Genomic DNA, 19,579 nt, shown 5'->3' on the forward strand with positions numbered 1-19,579 from the left:
TGTGAAAGTTTTTTATTTGGGGCTGGTCTGGTCAGACACTCAATAACCTCAGCAATAACAGAACACCAAATAAAAAGGTCACTAAATCAGACGCAATAACTGCAGAACCCATTTTTGGAAAATGACTTTATTTTTTCCCGATCGTCGCTGTCTTGCATAAAACCTACTGAATCGCTGACTTGAGTTGAGGACATATTAATTTATTTTTTCCTAATTTTTGGCACCCCTCCACCTGCTGGAAATCTAGGCAACCGCAACCATCCCTGGGAGTTTCATTTTACAGCCCATTTCCACAGTGGAAACCCAAACATCACCACATTACCACTTATTTTGTTAAATTAAAGCACTGCTCACCATCCAGATCTGTCTTCAGAGGTTTTTTTCCTAAATCAGATCAGAGTGCAGCCACTCATATCAAAACCAAATTGTTATTCAGATTAAAATCTCTCCCACATCTTTGTGTTAGCACATGCTCATGGTTTACGGTTGTTATCAGTCTATAACAGGCCAAAGTATCGTGACTAACTTGGGAGAAAGCTGCTGCCTGAGAGAGGGACAAATTTATATGTATAACTCTCCTGTGAACAAAGCTCAGTCACCTAAATAATTGATCTAAACTGAGGGAGTCATTCCCATTCTTCTTGCAGGATTCATTACTGTACAGCAACAAAACGATCACAAAAGGCTTCTTTTTAAATGAAAATAAAAGTTCTGTTACATTATGTGTGAATGGAATAATGGTTACTGAGAAAAACTCACTGTGCTTGAACACACAGTGAATCTTATAATCTCTGATTGCTGAAAGTAGTAAGGAAACAAGGAGTCAAGCTGAGGAGTTGTCTGTTAATTCAATGTTGCCATTTCAAACGTAGATCTCTCAATCTAAAGACTGCAAACGAATTTATTCAACCTGAGAAGTTAAGTCACAACAGCCTGACCCGACATGCTGTTACATCTCAAAACATCTTTTAAGTGACCAATGTGAGACGTTCAAGGAAGCAACAGGCTATCACCAGAGAGGTTTTAAATGTTATTCCTCTCCAGCAGACCTGCAAGCCAGCACTAGGCTCCCTGCCATCAAACCTTTCTGATCATCTTTGCTTTAGATAAATGAATGCTTGTTGGGAAGCTTTTATTGCAGGCTAATGAGATGTCATCAACTTGAGTGACACTATCTTCTCTTCTCACCATCTCTCAGCCAGTGTGCTCCATGCCCCCCTACACACAAACACTCACAGTGAAGAGAACATGTGGGAGAAAACCATAACGTCTGCAACATTCACTAGACTTCTGAATTTCTGAATTCTGCTCTGATGATTAAGACTACAAGACTAGACATCTGAGGAAGTATCTCTTGGCATTTTTTCCTTGTTTACATATGATGCTAAGAAAACTGAGCTAAGTGAAAGACCCCACTCACTCAAAACTGGTAGAGACCAAATGTGGAGCTGCAAAAACATTCAATATCAGATTGTACTAAAACTTGAAAGTAAATGATGGTGTAGCCCTGTATCAGCTACTGGTGTAAAGAAGCAACAGTTTGCTAACAAGTAAACTTTTACATATTTAACTGTGCGAGTCGGTACCTTGCTGGCACACTTTGCATGATGAGGCCAGATGCTTTGTACAAACACAGTGGTCTCAGTGCCTGCAACTGTTAGTCTGAACATAGTACGACTATAGTAACATATTTAATAAACAGCTGATACGAATATAAAGTATTTACCTTATACTTGGCACTGCTGACCATGAGACTACCTTCCCGCAACCAGCTGACTAAGGGTTTGGGATTCCCAAAGGCTATACAGGTCAAAGTGATGCTCCCCCCCTCCTTGGCCTCCACGTACTGAGGTGGTGTATCTGTGAAAGTTGGGGGGGCTGAAGAGACAGAGCAGAGGTTGGAGAGGAAATATGAACAATAAAATTAATAAAGGTAGGAAACATATACAATAAAACAAAGAAAAACCTGCACAGCTGCTATTTTCTCCAGCAGATTCATTCTTTTATAGAATGAATAGAAAAACTCTATTGTGATGTGATAAAAGTCATATAAAATCAATTCACACTAGTGAACGTGGTGGTGAAAAGTCAGAAATCAAGACAGGGGAAAGTACTTTTTCATGGAACTGTTTAAAAACAATTTAAGAATTTCTAAGTTGTTGTTGTTTTTGCGTATTTGTCACACTTGATCAATAGTATTGGACAAAGATTGCCTGAGTAAATACAAAATGCAGATTTATTTCCATGTATTAAGGGAAAAAAAATATGTAAATCTACCTGGTCTTATGTGAAAAAGTAATTGCCCCCCCCCCTCCCCCCCCCCTTTATATCCTTGTTATATCATGAATTAACTGATTAATCACATTTTTTGAAAAGCTAAGTTCAGTTTCACTAGCCACACACAGCCCTGATAACTGATCTGTCGAATCAAGAAATCACTTAAATACAAAGTGAAATAGGCTCTAAAGAAACTCAAGAACAAATGAGAAACAAAGTCGTTGACGTCTATCAGTCTGGGAAGGGTTTCCAAAGCTTTGGGACACTAGCATGGAGATGCTTTGGAATGATCCTAAACAGGGTATTTTGTATTTATTTGGGTAATCTTCTTTAAGTGTTACAAATAAATAAATAAACTGCAACAAAGCTGACATTTTGTCATTACACAGTTAACTGAATTCAGAGATATAAACATACAGTTTTTAAAGCATAATATTTTTACAGTAAGAAATCCATTACTGCAGATTAAAGCGGGCAGACGGCAAAATAACTGTTTAATGGATGTTTCAGTAATTTCTTGCAGTGTGTGTGTTATCTAGAAAGGTCTACAATTAAAGCAGGTGATGAGTGGCTAAACAATGAAGACTTCTGCTAATCATACTCATGTAAGCTACAGTCCTCTGCTGCTGGGGTCTTACAATAAAGAAGGGAGAGTTGCAGGACATGGACATTTTCTAAAGGTTCTCGTCTTTTCGGTCACTTTTTCCATATTTCTGTCTCCTTCAGCTTTTACAGTTTTACGGCTTCTGAACTTTTATAAGGATCCTTTAAAATCCTAATGCATTTGACCCTAATGACAAATATTAATTATATGTTTTGCTTTTTAAGTCCCAACTGAGTGCTTACCACAGCAAAAAGAAGAACTGAGGAATGAACAGGAAGAGAAAAGAAACAACTAAAGATCTGCTGTACAAAGATCAGTACACGCCAGAATTCTGCATTGTTAGCTGTCAGACTAAGGATTAGGGTTAGTTAAGTTGGGAAAAAATGTAATACTGTATTTAAACACAAACATTTTAACATAAATCTGTTTACATTTACTGGCGTTCTGATCTCTAAACCTCTGTTTTATCTCAGAATGCAGACCTCTTTACTTTTTGCAGACTTGAAGCAGACTGGGAGCAGCTTGACAATAGGAAGTTTTCTCCCAGATCTCCTAATACCTTATCATTATGAGATGAATGAATTTACAAAAAACCATCTAAATGTTAAAACTAGAAATGTCTAATTAGCAAACACATTTAGAGTCTCAAAACCCAATTAATGAAGTCCACAGAACTTACTGTAGAAGTCAGCAAATGAACTTGGACAAATTGGGACAAGGCTTGTGTATAAAAGTGTTCCTAGGAGAACAGTGACCCCGATAACTGTCAAAGACATTTGAAAGCACCAAACTTCTTGGATGTCTGATCAAACTGTGTATCCAAACTTGCCCTGAATGATGGCTCTAACAGAGCTTCAGAAGTCCTCCCAGGAGGATAAACATTTGAGAAGCACACCATAAATCCTGCCTTCAGGGCAAATGAAAACCAGGTTTGGCTTTAAGAAAAGTCTGATTGTCAATGAGGGGCCCACCCAAAGCCCAGGCCAAACCTTACAGAACACGTATACTTGCTGTTGAGAGACTCGAATATAGCTGTTCACAGGTACTTACTGAGGATCGACCAAGACTTAAAAACAGAGAAGCTGTAATTGCTGTCATAGTTTCTAAATCTTATTTGTTAGACATACCAAGAAAGATAACACGCTCACACACTCATAAGAATGCTATAAATGCATGAACAGTTTAAAAGTATTAATGTTTTCAGTTAAAAAGTGAGATGCAGATTTGAAAGTTTCTGCAGTAGCAATGACTTATTAAATTAAATAAGTGTGGGGACAGTTGATAAATTAATATTTTAACACAGCTAAGCCATCTGAGCAAGATAAACTCTTAAAAAAACCCCTTCCTTTCAGAGTTTTTATAAGCGTGATTTTTATTTTTTAAGAATTAAACATCAGTGTGCCTGACATGGTGCATTTGGTTAATACCATTTTTTAAAATCCTCTTTAGCTCCGCTGCTGGCTAGAATATAAGGAGGGATGATCATACAAGACAACTGGCACATACTCCAACAGAAATACAGTTAAGCTGTGTTACAACTGCCCTACCCCCACTGAACTCATGCCAATTACAGTCTATCTGAGTGCACATGTCAATATCGCTGTCAATGATTCAATGCAGATTTTGTTTGAGCATAATTCCTTTTTTGATATTCTCAATCTAATCACCTTAGGACTGGAGCTGATCTGCTTACATGTGTAATCTCTAGCATGTTATTCCATCTGCAGCTATGAGCCAGGCCATAGTGCTAATTCCACGTCTCACATTTTACCATGCCACACAGCTAAGACCATGCAGCTTCCAGCCGATTTTACAGTTATGGAAACGCAGACTCCCGACCTCATTATATAGCTATATTTCCTTGTGACTAGTTGTCTTACTACTGATTAAAATAAAGGGTGGATCAGACCAACTGTACTGCTATGGAAGACTGCTGGATACTGCAGCTGGCACTCAAAGTTGCTACCTAAGCTAGGTACACATGAATCTCATTGCCAGTGCTGTTATTTGCTCAACCTGTCAGTCGCTTTAATTTGGGCTTTACTTGTGTGTATGAAAATACAGTAATATACACTAGTACGTGAAAATAATATCACTAAAGGTATCATTTTTGGTAAAGATTAGTGTATTAGTCTTAGTGTATTTTTTATATATAGGTTCATTGAATACAGAGTGCGTAGTGTGTGTTCTTTGCATACACATTATTGTACAACATTTTCCACAGCATCACCGTTTGTGTTTCACATTTTTTCCTTTCTTTTGTTAGGTTGGAGATGGTGGCTCCGTTGAAGGAAAATTCTCCCTCCCATAACCAACAGTAGCTTTTACAAAGCATTGCTTTCACAAGTCTTGGTTGATCAAATCAAGAGGACAAATATGACATTGTGACAGTTAGCTGGGCTATTTTACAAAAAGGCAGAAAAAATTGTGAATTCAGAAACATGTATTCAGATTGTTATTTAGAATATCATTTTTAGTTTTAAGCAATTTTTTTTGACAGATTTCTAAAATATTTGTGTGTTCTTAGTTGTGTTTTTTGTTTGAGCAGTGGAGAAACAGAACATTTCCCCCATTACAACTTTTTCTGTTATTTCTGCAGGGGTGCTTTAGAGCATTAGTAAGAGGGAGGTAGTCACAGGTTAACCATGCTCTGCCATGCAGTCCAGCAGGATGCTGTTCAAATATCATTGTGGAGCAAAACAGGATGAAAGTCAACAAACTGTTTTTGTAAACAAATCAAAGTGAAATTTAAAGGCTGTAAGTTGCAAATCAATTTCAATATGCAATAAAAATGGCACAGCAGTGTAATAAACTGTTTTACCTCTTCTTCCACCACTAACAATAACTAATTACTATAATAACTAATTGGTATACTGACTAGAGTAGTTATCTATGAGTCAATTTTTAATGCTGCATTTTGTCTTAATAGTTAGGACACTCCACTGGCCAGTAAGCATGTGTGCATCTGCTTTTTGACTTTGACAGGGAGGAGGAACAGTGACCCTTTCATTCTGTTTTCCTCAAAAACCTTAAGAAGTGCTGAAAAGCATGTGCGAGGGTGCAAACTGGCACACAGACGAGAAAGGGAAAAGACATGTCAAAACTAAGAAGGGACAAACAGGCAGAGATAAAGAAGAGCAAAAAATAAGAAAGACTCCACTAGACATAAAAAATAGAGATATTGGGTCTGGCATGTAGCATGCACTGCAAAGTGCTGCTGCAGAATGGTGTGCTTTTTCAAGAGGGAGGCATTGAAGACCAACCCTATAACATTTGAACCTTTTTTTATTTTCTTTTTTTGGTATCACCTTATCTGCATTTGGGCTTCACCATGACTGAAAGGACCAAAGAGTGCAGGACTTTAAATATTCTAAATGGAAAAAAGCCTTAATACAAGCAAGGTAATGTTTTTCCCTGCTAGGTAACCTAAAATTTCACTCAATCATTCAAGCAGAAACTTGCATAATTATTAAACTGATTTTACCAACACTTCCCATCTTGTAGCTCATGTCTCATGTCTCCACTCATACACTCTTTCAGGAATGCCGCTCTCAAGTGACAGAAGTTCACAGGAATGAAGGAGGCAATTTTACGGAACTTGTCTTTTTGCATCTCACCAGAAATCTAGAAACAGCACTTCTGTCTTAATGTGCCAGTCCTGCTGGCACTGAAGGCCACAGTGTGACAACCAAAAACTACAGATGTTTGACAATGGCATTGAGAGGTTGAGTGCAAACAGAAGAACTATAATTAGAAGTTCTGCTTCATCTAGATGGTCAGTATAGCACCATGCCCCCCGAGCCTTAATAATTCTGTCAGTGTTCTTCATAAAGTTACTGGTCACACTTAAAACCCTTCTTCAATCAGCTTCACTGTCTAATTAAGTTTTTTGGGTTGACTATGTGTCTTCTTAGTTGGATGGTCAGAAGATTTGCATTTACTATAAACCAGCGGTCCCCAACCTTTTTTGCACCACGGACCGATTTATGTCCGACTATTTTCACGGACCGGCCTTTAAGGTGTTGCGGATAAATGCAACAAAATAAAACCAGTACTGGCACCAACAAAAAGAAAATTTAATCATAATACACAGGAAAAGACCCAGGGAAACCGAGTTAATAATAAAAACGATAAAAAATAAAAACATAAATTTCACATCCGACCCTCAACTCTCGTGGCCCGGTATCGGTCCGTGACCCGGGGGTTGGGGACCTCTGCTATAAACCAAAGAAAAACTGTGCCTGTATTTGAGCCTGAGCCTGTAATGACAAAATCAAATGTTTTACTTAACCTTTGTATTGTGTTCATATTTTTGCTATTTAGGCAATATTAGCAGGTCTGATGAATCCACATTATTGCGTTACTAAATCAAACATCATAACAATTTATGTAAAAATACTTTACTTTTAAAGGCTAGCAATTCCTTAGCAGGTAGAGCAGGTCCCCTTCTAATCAGAAGGTTGGTGGTTCAACCCCTGGCTGCTACAGCCAAGCTTTAGTATCCTCGGGGAAGATACTGAACCCAAAGTTGCTGTCTGTTCAGTGCATGAGTGTGTCTGAATTTTAGATACAAAGCACTTAAGCATATAAATAAAGTGTTTGGATGAATGATGTTGTTTAAAGCAGCCGGGTTTTTCGAACAATATATAATTTAAAGAAACAGAAATGATAACAAAGGTATGGGTGGAGAAAAAAAAAGGTTTTTCCTGAAAAAATATAAATGAAGCATGGTTTCAGATCATTACTAATAAAACTAATATTACTTCTCTGATGTGAATTAGAAATGGACCCTAATTATGTCAGTGTATACAACTCAGCTACATTGAACAAATAAACTATTTGGGCCAGTCTTCACATTTCCTATTTATTTTTCTTTATGCATATTTACCTAACACATTTTAAGGTGGTGGAGAAGTGATGGTAATTAACTTTATTTACTACGGAAAAAATCTAAAAGTATGTGGCCCTATATGAAAAAGTAATTGTTTACTGCTTTTGCAGTGGCTTTGAGGCAGAGCTCTCAGGAGTGAGCATGAATTTCAGATCCTTTGGATTTGCATGGAAATGCTGTTCCACATCCTTTATATAGTACATCAGTCCACTGACTGTAAAAGGCAACCACAAAAGTAAAGGAAGGTCTTATTTTTCAAGCTATTAGCTCATGTTCACACATTGGCTAGGACAGCAACTTAATAGATTAAAAATATGAATAATAATTCAGTTGCTGTATTTTTAATCACATCAGGCCATTCTGAATGGCAAAGCAAAAAGTCTTTTGAGTGGTATTTAAACTAATTAAAGATATTAACACTACAACAATAATTGTTACTTAAGTTATTACAAGAGTGCATATAGAGAAAAACTGTATTTGATGGGAATCGAGGACCAGTTCCTGCAGAGAACCTGTTCCCAGTAGTTCAGTTACTTGGTTCTACTTGCACTTGTGCTACTATCAGCTGATTTCAGTGGATGTGCTGGAGGAGGAAAATAGTGGCAGTCTACAGCATGGATATTTACAATACTTTAAATATTTGTTTTTATTGCACAAAATGACAACAGTGCAATGGTAAAGTGAAAACTCCACCCAGAACAGAAACTGCATTATGTTGCTAACACAACTTTTGATCTTTGCAATCATCTGCACAGACAGCATGCTAATGCTAAGCTAGCTAAGAACCCAGAGTGATGTTAAAGCTGAGTGGATGCCGACCGCAGCCCAACAGCCAGACCCTGAACTTCAACATGTAACAAACTGCTGAGCATGTTTCTACATGATCACGTTTCTAAAGTAGAATCACTGTGGCGATCGCTTTGAAGTCCCTTTATGCTGGTTTTTATCTTTGCTGTGTGTTCACACCTAATTACTGAGAGAAAGATCCTGTATGTGTGCCCTCTTTGGGCTAGGGATTTGTGTTGCTATACGTTAACATTATGAGATGATGCATTTCAGGTCATATTACAGAAATGCGGAAGCAATGTAACAAATAACCTTCTCCTTTGAGTAATTAAGTAACGTACAGCATTACTTTAAAGAAAAGTGTTGTGTGTCGTATTCGTAACTCATTACTTTTTCTGAGTAACCACCCCAACACTGATCACAACAAAGAGAGGAAATACCTCCAACATGTACAGACATTTGACTACACAGCATAATTTAATGAATATAATGTCTTTGATATGCTGCTTAGTGATGGTTGTAACTCTCAAAGTAGAGCCAACGAGAACCCAATGAGAATCAGTAAAACAATCCATAAAGAATAGAATCAATAACTGATAATAGAATCAGAATCGCTAAATTCTTATCAATTCCCTTCCCTACTTATATCCTTCCTTAGAAAGTCTAAACACCGAAGGCACCATCCAACTTCTAGTGACTGCATGCTTACATACGAATGTTCGGTGTACCCACTTTTGCAGAAATTAGTCTTCTGTCAGTGTTTCTAACTTCCAGGGTATTTTAGCCACATACCATAATAACACATAGCATGGTACTATTTTTAAAATAACCTGGCTTTCTTTGTATAACACTGTTGTCATAACGACCTCCACAAATCCTGGCTACACCTAAACTGCTTTATCTTTTTCTTCTTAGTGGAAAAACAAAGGAAACACAGTAACATATTCAACAGTATATTCAACACATTAAAAGCATTTCATTTTCAAACAGCTTGACCACTTTAATAAATTTTCTGTCTAAGAAAATGTAACAAAGTCAACTTCAGCACATCCACTTTGTGAAGCTTAGTGTTAGCAATGTATTCTGGAAAACTGGCATGCTTGTCAGCTGTCCCCTGTACACCACTGACTGTCTGACTACAGCAACGATCGGAGCCGTGTGGTTCATGCTTGGTACAGTGACAGGATGTTAACAAACAGTGAAGGAGTAACAGGCGGAGAGAAAGGAGGCTAAGTAAGGAGCTTGAGGCTTCTAAACACTGCTGGGAAAGAGGATGGAGAACCAAGACAGAACAAACGCAACGCTGATGAGACTGAACTTGGGGGTGGGGGACAGGGGCTGCAGGACCGTATCTGATCTGTCTGTTACCACAGCAACAAGCATCTTCATATGCTGTCTGATTAAGTGAGTTGACGAGTGCTAGAACTGCCACATGAAGGCAAGAATATTCTCATCTGTGAAGCCCTGTGAGTGTTAACACTCAGCTTGGTTTGTGCGCAGGAGTTTGTCTGGTAATCTTTTCTAGAAGCACAGCAAATCTGTGACACTGCATGTACAGGAGGGGACGCGGTGCTCTGCTCAGCGACAACTTTTTCAAGTCAAGGTCTTACAAAAGAGCCACAGTGTAACCAGTCAGAAACCACAAATACTGTCAGTTGAACCACAACATTAACATTAACAATCCCGGTACAGCTTTATATTTTAACTCTTTCAAATGGCTGAAATCAAATCACTTTAGACAAGTAGAAAACAGAACATCTTCTGTTTCTCAAATGTGAGAATTTTTTTCTATTACATCTTTGTAACACAGAAGGATATGTATGGTTTCTGGACTGTTGCCTAGGTGAAACTAGTAGTCTAAAGAATCATATCAGCTCTGCAAATTCTGACTGATTTGTTAGACTATCCTCTCGTGAATTATAGCAGAACTGTATTTTAGCAATGCTCTATGGCTACTATAGGCAGCAGAGACACAGATATAGAAAGTGCTGTGCAATCAATTTTTTTACCCTAAAATTTTCATTTGTAAAAATGTTTATTATATATTATTTGAGATGTAATGTCTATTGCACGGTACATTTGATATATGTATTTGCTGGCTACTTGACCAAAAATCTGATTCAGCAATATTATCAAGTTGCTTACTCAGTTGCTTATAATTAGCAAAACCCTATGCAACCTTCTGCAGTGTTTATCTTTTGAAGTGTTCACTGCCAGCCTTACATTTCCCTCCTATTAGATTTTTTTTCCCTGCAGGGAAACCCCGCTCCACCATTAGGCTAAGCACTGCTAAATCCATTTTAAAAAGGGGAAGGACTAATCATTATGGAAACAGACATAAACACCAAAAATGAGAATTTGCTAGCTTAATATTTTGCACAATGCATTTGGATAATAACTAATATCAGAGCTCAGGGAATTCATGTGTTTTTTAAACTGGGTATTTGAACACATATGCTCTAACGTTCCCCACACATTTTTCACATCCACACCAGTGGCGTTCCATCAGGACAAGCAAGGCGGTGCTTGCCTAGTATAAAAAATAAAAAGAGACATCAGTTAAAATCAAAGTGAAAATGTGTTTCCATAATGATCTTAAACACCACAGTCATAAGGTTTCTCACCTGTTTGCAACTATTCTTTATATTATTGCCACCTTGTGGTCACAACTCTTAGCTAACACCAATGCTCCCCATTTCTCAGAAAAACATGACAAAATATCAGTGCTTGGGAAGAAGAGAAAACATATGGACACATTATATATTTAATGTCAAGGGAAATGAGACGCTTTATGAAACGTGTGCAGGAACTATCAGTAAAAACACAACAAACTAAGATGTTATATTTTTATTCAGCTGAATCAACTTTAGTTTTGTCTGTGACAGGCTTATGCAATTTAGTTGACTAGACTAAAACTAAAATAATTTAGATTATTAAATTCTTAAATTATGATTGCACCTAAATAACATGTTAGCAAAAACACTATTAAAACTACATCAAAATTTGTGTCAAAATTAACAATGCTGTGGAAACAGAGCTAGCATTAGAAAGAAAAGGAGCTTCTGTGAATTATCATTGTTACAAATAGGTTTTCTCTTACTGGTCATCTTGGCCAACATGTTTAATGTAGAATAGTTAAAGTGCAATGTCAGAACGTTTTCATTAATTCCATTAGCACGTGAGGAAAGAAAACCCTGATAATGGAGAGATGGCTTCGGCTACTACAATCTCTGCTTTAATAAAACAGGCAAGTTGATCTGCTGCAGGCTCAGCCAGCACTTTCAGAATAGTTGAGAAGCTGAGAAATTACTTGGTTGAATAAATTTACAAAGTTTAACCAGCTGTTTTGCTAATACACCACCTTTTATGTGTTCAGTGCTTCCACAGGCTAAGAAATAATAATGTAAAAGACTTATCGATTTGCATTCATTATTTTGTATCTTTGAGGGTTGATCTATTCAGTTTGTTTCTATTTCTGCTCAATTTGTTTTTCCATTTCGTCCATTTGTGTCTCATTGTATCTCTGTACTTTTGTCATAGTTGTTTTGACTGCATTGTGCCTTTTTTCAGTCGTTTTTTATGTGAGTCTTAGTTCCAGTTTGCTTTGCCTGTCTTTGGTAGTTTGTTTTACATGTCTTTGTATTAAGTGTGCATCTCTTTAGAAATGTTTTTTCATATATTTATGTTAAACCTGTTTCTTTTATTTCTGAGACATAAAGCAAAGCAGAATCATTTTTGTTACTTTGGCTGCCTTTGAGTTTGAGTTTGTGAATGTCAAGAGACAGTCATTTGTATCAATTTGTGTTAAGTGTGCATCTTTCTTCAGCTCAAGAACAATTTGAAATCTTGGATTTCCATCGACAAGTGTAGAGCAATTCCTTCAAAGACTGTCAAAAAGTCTATATAAGAAGGTAATAATATATCACACATACACAACAAAGGTATGACTTTGTACTCCTTTGTACTTGTACTGTCTATTCAGTTATTGTTTCACACTGACTTTACACTGAACTGCCTGAATAATGCATGATGTCAGATGCTTCCTACCGTTGACAGTTAGATGCACCCAGCTGCCGTTGTGGAAGGTGTCATACTGCTGCTCCAACATCAGCACCTTACACTCATACCAGCCGTGGTCGTCTGAACGCACATCCTCTATCCGCAGGGAGGACTTGCCGTGCAGACTGGCCCGGCCTGGCCAAGAGGCGAAGCAGGAAGAGGACATGGAGGTGAGAAGGATGGTTGGATTGAATTTCATAAGGAAAATGAAGGAAAGGAAAGAAGGTGAGAGGTGAATGAAGAGAAGAGAGAAGAGGAACACCGAATGAATGTTAAAGCAACATCAGCCTTTGAACGACTCGGATATAAATATGCAGGGATCACATAGTGCTGACACTGACGTTCTCTATACTTTAGTTTAGAGCCATTTCTAAACAAAGATACTACAGCACTGTTAATCTGCAAAATAACATGGAAGCAGAGCAACAAGTGCAATAGCTGTGTCTATCACTTACAGGCACAGCTAAAATTGTTGCTCCCACTAAATTGCCAGTTTTCAGCCAGTTCCCAGATGTTGGGAGTCACTTCCTTCTCCTGGATCTGCACTATGAACGTGCTCCTTTCATTTGATTGTAGAGTGTCACAAAGACATATGCTTTCTTCACAAAAACTTTGACTTGTACGGTTTCCACATTTTTTTGACAGCTGAAATATTTTCCTTTGCTTACAAACTGTTAAGCAAGTTTTGAAAATGTAAAATAGATCAAAATTTAGTCTGTCTGACATTTTCACACACTCTCCAAAATCATCCCAAGCAGGTATTCATTCATTCATTCATTCATTCATTCATTTCAATCTGTCTCTTCTTCTTTCGGCTGCTCCCTTTAGGGGTCACCTTTAGGGTCACAACCACAGCAGAGCCCTGCCTCCATCTCAGCTTGTCCCTAGCATCCGCCTCTGGCACACCAGCACTCTTCATATCCATCTTCTGTAATAGTCCTGGGTTTATGTTTGCTTAGTCTTTTGTTCATTTCTTGCAGGTTATTGAGATACTAATGTTTAGTTTGGAGAGTCTTTGAGTTTTGTTATGTTTCTAGTTCTTAGTTCTTGTTTAATTTTGTTCCCTTCTGTGCCCGCTCTGTCTTAGTCTCTCCTTGCTGTGTCCTCCCCTACATCCCCGGTGTGTTGTCTATAATGACGCTCTTTTTCTCTTCCCTTCTCGCTCTCTCTCTCTCTTCTCATGTCTCCCTCTCTGTCTTACTTGTCCCTCGCTCTCCAGCTAACTCTCTGTTGTCTCAGCTTCCTGGCTCTCTTTGTCTTTCAGCTTTGTCATGTCCGTCTGCCATGTGTGTGCTATTGTATTCCCACGTCAAGCTGTGTGTCTGAGCCTGCATCTCTTTTTCCTACTTCCTGTTTTATTCTGACAGTCACGTGTCCTGTGTGCATCATGTTCAGTTTTGCTTCCCCTGTCTCGTCAGTTAGATTATGTCCAGCTGTGTCCCCCAAGTGTTTCCTCTTTGCCCTGATTCACTGTGTGTATTTATTGTCTGCATTTCCTTCTGTTCTTCGTCATGATCTCTCTCAATGCTGTGTGTTCTGCCAGCCTAGTGTCTTCTCACTTTTAGTCTTGTTATCTGTAAACCCACCAATAAAGCTGCCTTCAAGTTTAGTTCTGCCTCAGTCCTACATTTTGGGTGCTATCCTGCCTGCCTCACAGCGCGTCATGACACCTTCACTACATCCATGAATCTTCTCTGTGGCCTTTCTCTGTTCCTCCTGCCTGATCTCTCCATATTCAACATCCTTTGTCCAATATATCCACTACTTCTCTTCTGCACATGTCCAAACCAGCTCCACCTTGCCTCTCTAACTTTGTCATCAGATCGCCCAGCTTGAGCTCTTCTTCTCATGAACTCATTTCTAATCCTGTCAACCCCGCTCAATCCCAATCTCAATCTTAGCATCTTCAGCTCTGCTGCCTCCAGCTCCACCTTCGGTCTTTTTGTTAGTACCACTGTCAGTGGTACATCAGAGCAGGTCTCAATACCATCTTGTAACTCTTCCATTTCACTTGTGCTGCTATTTAATCTCATCTACTATATAGCTTTAAACTCAAATACCTCTACTCCTTGTATTACACATCTTAGCTCTTGCAACTCTTTGCCTGTCATTTACATAAATGTTTCACTCACATAAAATAAGTTACAGTAGCACTGTCCAATCCAAGCTCTCTTCGTCTATTTCACCCTTTTGAAAGACATTTCAAATAGCCCATTCTCTGATACAATTCCTCCTTATCTCATTACACTTCAACCTTAGCACAGTGGTATGGTGTTTAGCACTGTCACCTCACAATGAGAAGGTCCTGGGTTCAAATCCAGCCTGAGGTGTTTGTTTGTGGACTTCTGTTTATGTCCTCTTCTTGTCTGTGTGTGTTCTCTCTGGGTACTCTGGCGTTCTCCCACAGTCCAAAGACATGCATGGCGTTAGGTTAATTGATGGTACTAAGTTGCCCATAAAATGGCTGTCTATCTCTCAGTGTACAGACTGGCATCCTATCACAGCTGGCATAGGCTCCAGTCTGGACCCAGATTCAGGAGATAGGGAATTAATTTAAAACTCAGCTTTAATGCTGGTAACTTGCACGGGCAAAAGAAAAGTCCAGAACATTTGCTACATTTGCTTTTCTTTGAGGAATATCAAAGATTGTGGCATGATGCTTTATGATGCTTTTTGTGCAATCTTTGGCACTGTGTCATGTGTAGAATTATTATTAACAGGTCATGGTTATAAATATTTTGGTAATTTTTACAGATATGTACAAAATGTAGATTTTTCCTGCCAATTAAAGTGAGTTACAAACTTCTTAATAATTTCTGGTAATTAATAATGAATGCAGCAATTTGGGGATAAATCAAACTCAGTGTGAGCTGTCATTTTCAAAAGATCCTCATTAAAAAATTAATATTTAGATGTTTTTAATCTGCTACCAAACCTTTTAAAGCAGAGCAGAAATTAGGTTAATTAAGTAAGATTAATGCAATTAAAATTATGTCTACTCTATGTCCCTATATAGTGCAAGGTCTACTTTCATGTTAACTAAAGTAACCAAAGTGAATTATATCAGATGTACTATGCAACATTTTCTTCATTATGTGCAGTATTTACAGAGTCGGTGCAATTTACAACCCCCATACAGTAAGGTATGACTAGCATGACATACATATATAGTTTTTACACTTGTGTTTTAACACAAAAATAAAAGGTAAACTGTACCAAAAGAGAGGAAAGTTGGGTAAGGTGATTTACGCCATGGCAATGAGAAATTATCTGGTTATTCTGTTGCAATTTATATCCTACATATAGTGTATGCTTAAATGAGTTATACTCAAGTCAGGCACATTCACCACAGTGCCAACCACTTCCCTGATTTTTCTTGTGTTTGTCAGATACAAAATCCTTAATTTTAACTACATGCACAGAAATGTCAAATCAGACTCATGGTTAAAGTGTAAAGCATGCACAGGACATCCGGCTGACTACACTAGAAGACGAACACTTCTAGTGAAGACGATGAACACTTTGTTCATTCAAAAGAGAATAATGGTGCCATACAGACAGCCTTACTGTGGCTGAAGCATGTTTTTATCAGAGCCATCTTTATGCCAGCCTTTTACATTTGATGCATGGATGATGTCATCACCATGCAACCCTGCTCTGGCAGATTGTCTTCTGAAACAGTAACGAGGAACTCCATGCCTCCACAGGACCATGGTTTGCTGTAGTACACCCAGCCCCTGCATATTTAAGCAGCAAACCATGTATAAAAGTACTTCTGATTATTTTAAGGCAGAATTGTCTAATTAGGTTTTGCTCTCTTATGGCCTGGGAAGCAGTGATGGAGTGAGAGAGGAAGTGGAATTTTCCTGTGAAATCTTTTAATTCCAGCCTGGTTGCCTCTCAGGCAAAAATAGTCTGAGGGAGAACCCAAAGTGGCAATCCGGTGTAACCCGTGAAGGTAAATCACATGTCAAAAACCAAGAGGAACAGTATTTCAGTAGTTAATGGACAACGGGGTTAGCAGGTAAATTCCAGGTTACTCTACTGGACATTGCTTTTAATGAATTTACATTTTTTAGGATTTTAATATGAAATAGAAAGATGGGTTATTTCTTTCTTCTTAACTTCCTAGCAAAGTTATATTGAAAACATAGTCCTTCCCTCACTCATCCTATATATGTTAATCAATCTGCAATAAGCTTACAATATAAATTGGCACCAGGATTAACAGATTTTATCTATATAGATTTTAGAAGTTAGTAAGCTTTTTAACACTTACAAATCCTTACAGATTATATATGTGTAGTGACTGATTTCAAAATAAAATATCAAATGCTTGAAAATGCCACAGCAAACAGCAAACTTCAAGAAGATAGCTGGGTCATGCTTTTCAGTTATAAAAGTTTGACTCATGAAGCTATATTAAAACAAACTTGATGTTAGCTAAGTTTCCAACACCAGTGACATATGAGTTAGTCAACTTTACCAGATTCATGAGTCGCAAATACCAACCATGGAAACGCCATGTAAATCAGCTCTGGTGTTGTTTTGCTGCCAGTTGTACAGTTGCATGTGGATGAAACAGCAAAGAAGGAGGACAACCTCCAAAGTCTTCAACTTCACTTCTAATAAACAGCTGGATTCAACATGGCATTGGCTGTTCCAAGAGGACAATGATCCCAGTAGCACAAAGAAACTGGTTTTGGAATAGTTAAGTAGGCCAACATTAAGTCTCTGGAATGGGCTTCCCAAAGCCCTGAACACAACCCTACTGAAAATGTGTGAACTATGCTTAGAAGTCAAGTTCCTGCCACAAAACTAACTAACTAATATCAAATCAGCCAAGAAGAGTCTAAAATCCAGATGGAATAATGCTAGAATCTTGTTGAGTACTACCAAAAACATATGGTCCAGGTGTAATCTGGTTAGCAACATTTAACCAAATATTAGTGCGAGTGTTTCTGTATATTAGAGGCTGTATGTATAATTTTGCATACATTTACATCAAAAATAATTTTCCTTCAGCTGTCTCTCATTAAGTAAATCTCACTCAGGTGCTTATTTTCGAGGATCTCGTGTTATTGAAATGAACTGCTTGGATCTGAGTTCATTGTTAGTATAGCACCCACCTTTAACCATCATCAGAGATCGAGATTTTACTTGACCCCCATTTTTTTATTTGAGAATATACATATTCTAAAAATTAAAGAGATCTGTGGTGGTGGATTTACTTGCTAAAGGCCAGTAGTTCATTTATATTGCTGCCATAATAATCTCAACAGGTGACAAGAGGAAGATTTTACTGAGGTCATAGAGAAGCCAGAGTCATTTGTATTCCTGATTTATTCCAACATACCTTGAAGCATTACTACACACTCAAATGAAGAGTCACTAGAGGTTTTTGGTGGCATTTAAAAGAACACTGTGCTCTCTCTGGCCATGTTTTCTATCCACACTTCACTAACTGTTTTCAGTAGCAGTTATGTCATTATCACACACAGTACTCACTGTGGGTTTCCTCATAAAAGCCATAAATTTCAGGAGACATTCCAGAAAGCTGCAATTAAGCATTTCAAACAGTTTCTCAAAGCCAGAAACAAGTACTACACCTGTGCAAGCTAACATAACAACAAGAGCTAGATAACACAGCAAACAAAGGAAACCTTTGAACCTTGACCTTTTAGAGTGGGACTGACATGGATCATTTATGCTGTGAGGGCATAAGTAGACACATTTTTCTGAAATGTTTCCATTTGTCCGCCTTATAATGAATGGTGCCTCCAAATCAATACAGTTTCTCTGCATTCTTTCCCCCGCATTGCTTCTCTCTTGCTCTTTGTACTTATGTGATAATGTTACTAAAAACTACTGCAACTTTAAAAGAAGCAGGCTTTAAATACAGATTGTTCTCAGTGTGCAGTGAAAATGTAGTTATTGAACTACGTTATAAATGCATTGACTCGTGGTTAACAACAGCACGAAGACAGCACTATTTTTAACAGCGTCACTGACCACAACAACATGTTGTCTACAGCTCACCATTGAGATTCAAATGAATGTTAAATCATCTTATGGGCACATGGTAAATAGAGTAAAAAGAGCCTAAACTACACCCACAACAATGCAATGAGCATATAAAAAAGGAATGTTTTGAAGGCAGCAAAAGCAGCAGCCAGCAGGACTTTGATTCGTTGTAATAATGACAGAGGTCCAGCTGTTCCTCCAATCCTATCTTATTAACTCAATCTATTCCTACTTCTTGTCTCTTTTATCAGTTTCATACAATCACCACATGGCAGTCTATCACAGAGCTCCAGTCATGATGATTGGCATTAACTTTGATAACATTAGAGGACTGGCCTTGGGTCCACATTTTCAACTTGGTATGAGGTCACTTTTGGTACTGCAAGATCCCTTGTTACCGCTGCAGGTGTAAAATCAATACTACGCTCATATCTGTCCATTAAATACAAGAATAGAGCCTTCAACGGAAAATCTTTGAGAAAAAAAAAACATGTTGATCTTTTTTCTACTGTTATTTCTGTCCAGATCCTCTTGACCATTTGAGAGATTTTACCCCAACTTTCTATCATTTCTATGGTAAGTGGACACTGAACAAACCTCTGTTTGTTTCTACTATCACCAGACACTATATCACTCAATGCGAGCCTGCCAGGTTGGCCAGGACAACTTCAGTTCAGTTCTCTCTGTTACCTACATAAAAGACGACGAGAGTCTATGGAAGCATTTTAAATAATAAAAAAGGAATGAATTTTAAAAAATGTATAATTTTCTTCTTTTTTTTAACTCAAGTTACCTTAAGTTAAATAAACTGGAATAAGGGGCTAACTTGACACTCTTATATTATCCTATATAAAGGGTATATATAGAGGGAGAGAAAGAGAGAGATAATAAACTAATTATTATTTGTGGTTTGTTAAATGATCTTTCAGTTTGCTTAT

The 19,579-nt window shown here is 37.9% G+C and overlaps 1 protein-coding gene across 6 annotated transcripts in view; it reads right to left on the minus strand.

Moving 5' to 3' along the window:
- LOC134636073 (protein turtle homolog B-like) overlaps nucleotides 1-19,579 on the minus strand; it is a 151,287-nt gene that overhangs the window by 97,395 nt on the left and 34,313 nt on the right. For all 6 annotated transcript variants that reach the window (XM_063485858.1, XM_063485855.1, XM_063485856.1 and 3 more), the window contains exons 3-4: nucleotides 12,606-12,752; nucleotides 1,727-1,878 (exon numbers count right to left, since the gene is read on the minus strand). In XM_063485858.1, the coding sequence (XP_063341928.1) occupies nucleotides 1,727-1,878; nucleotides 12,606-12,752 (299 nt within the window). The remainder of the gene's footprint in view (nucleotides 1-1,726; nucleotides 1,879-12,605; nucleotides 12,753-19,579) is intronic.

This window comes from Pelmatolapia mariae, linkage group LG10_11, assembly GCF_036321145.2.
Source record: "Pelmatolapia mariae isolate MD_Pm_ZW linkage group LG10_11, Pm_UMD_F_2, whole genome shotgun sequence".
In the NCBI taxonomy this organism is placed as follows: Eukaryota; Metazoa; Chordata; class Actinopteri; order Cichliformes; family Cichlidae; genus Pelmatolapia; species Pelmatolapia mariae.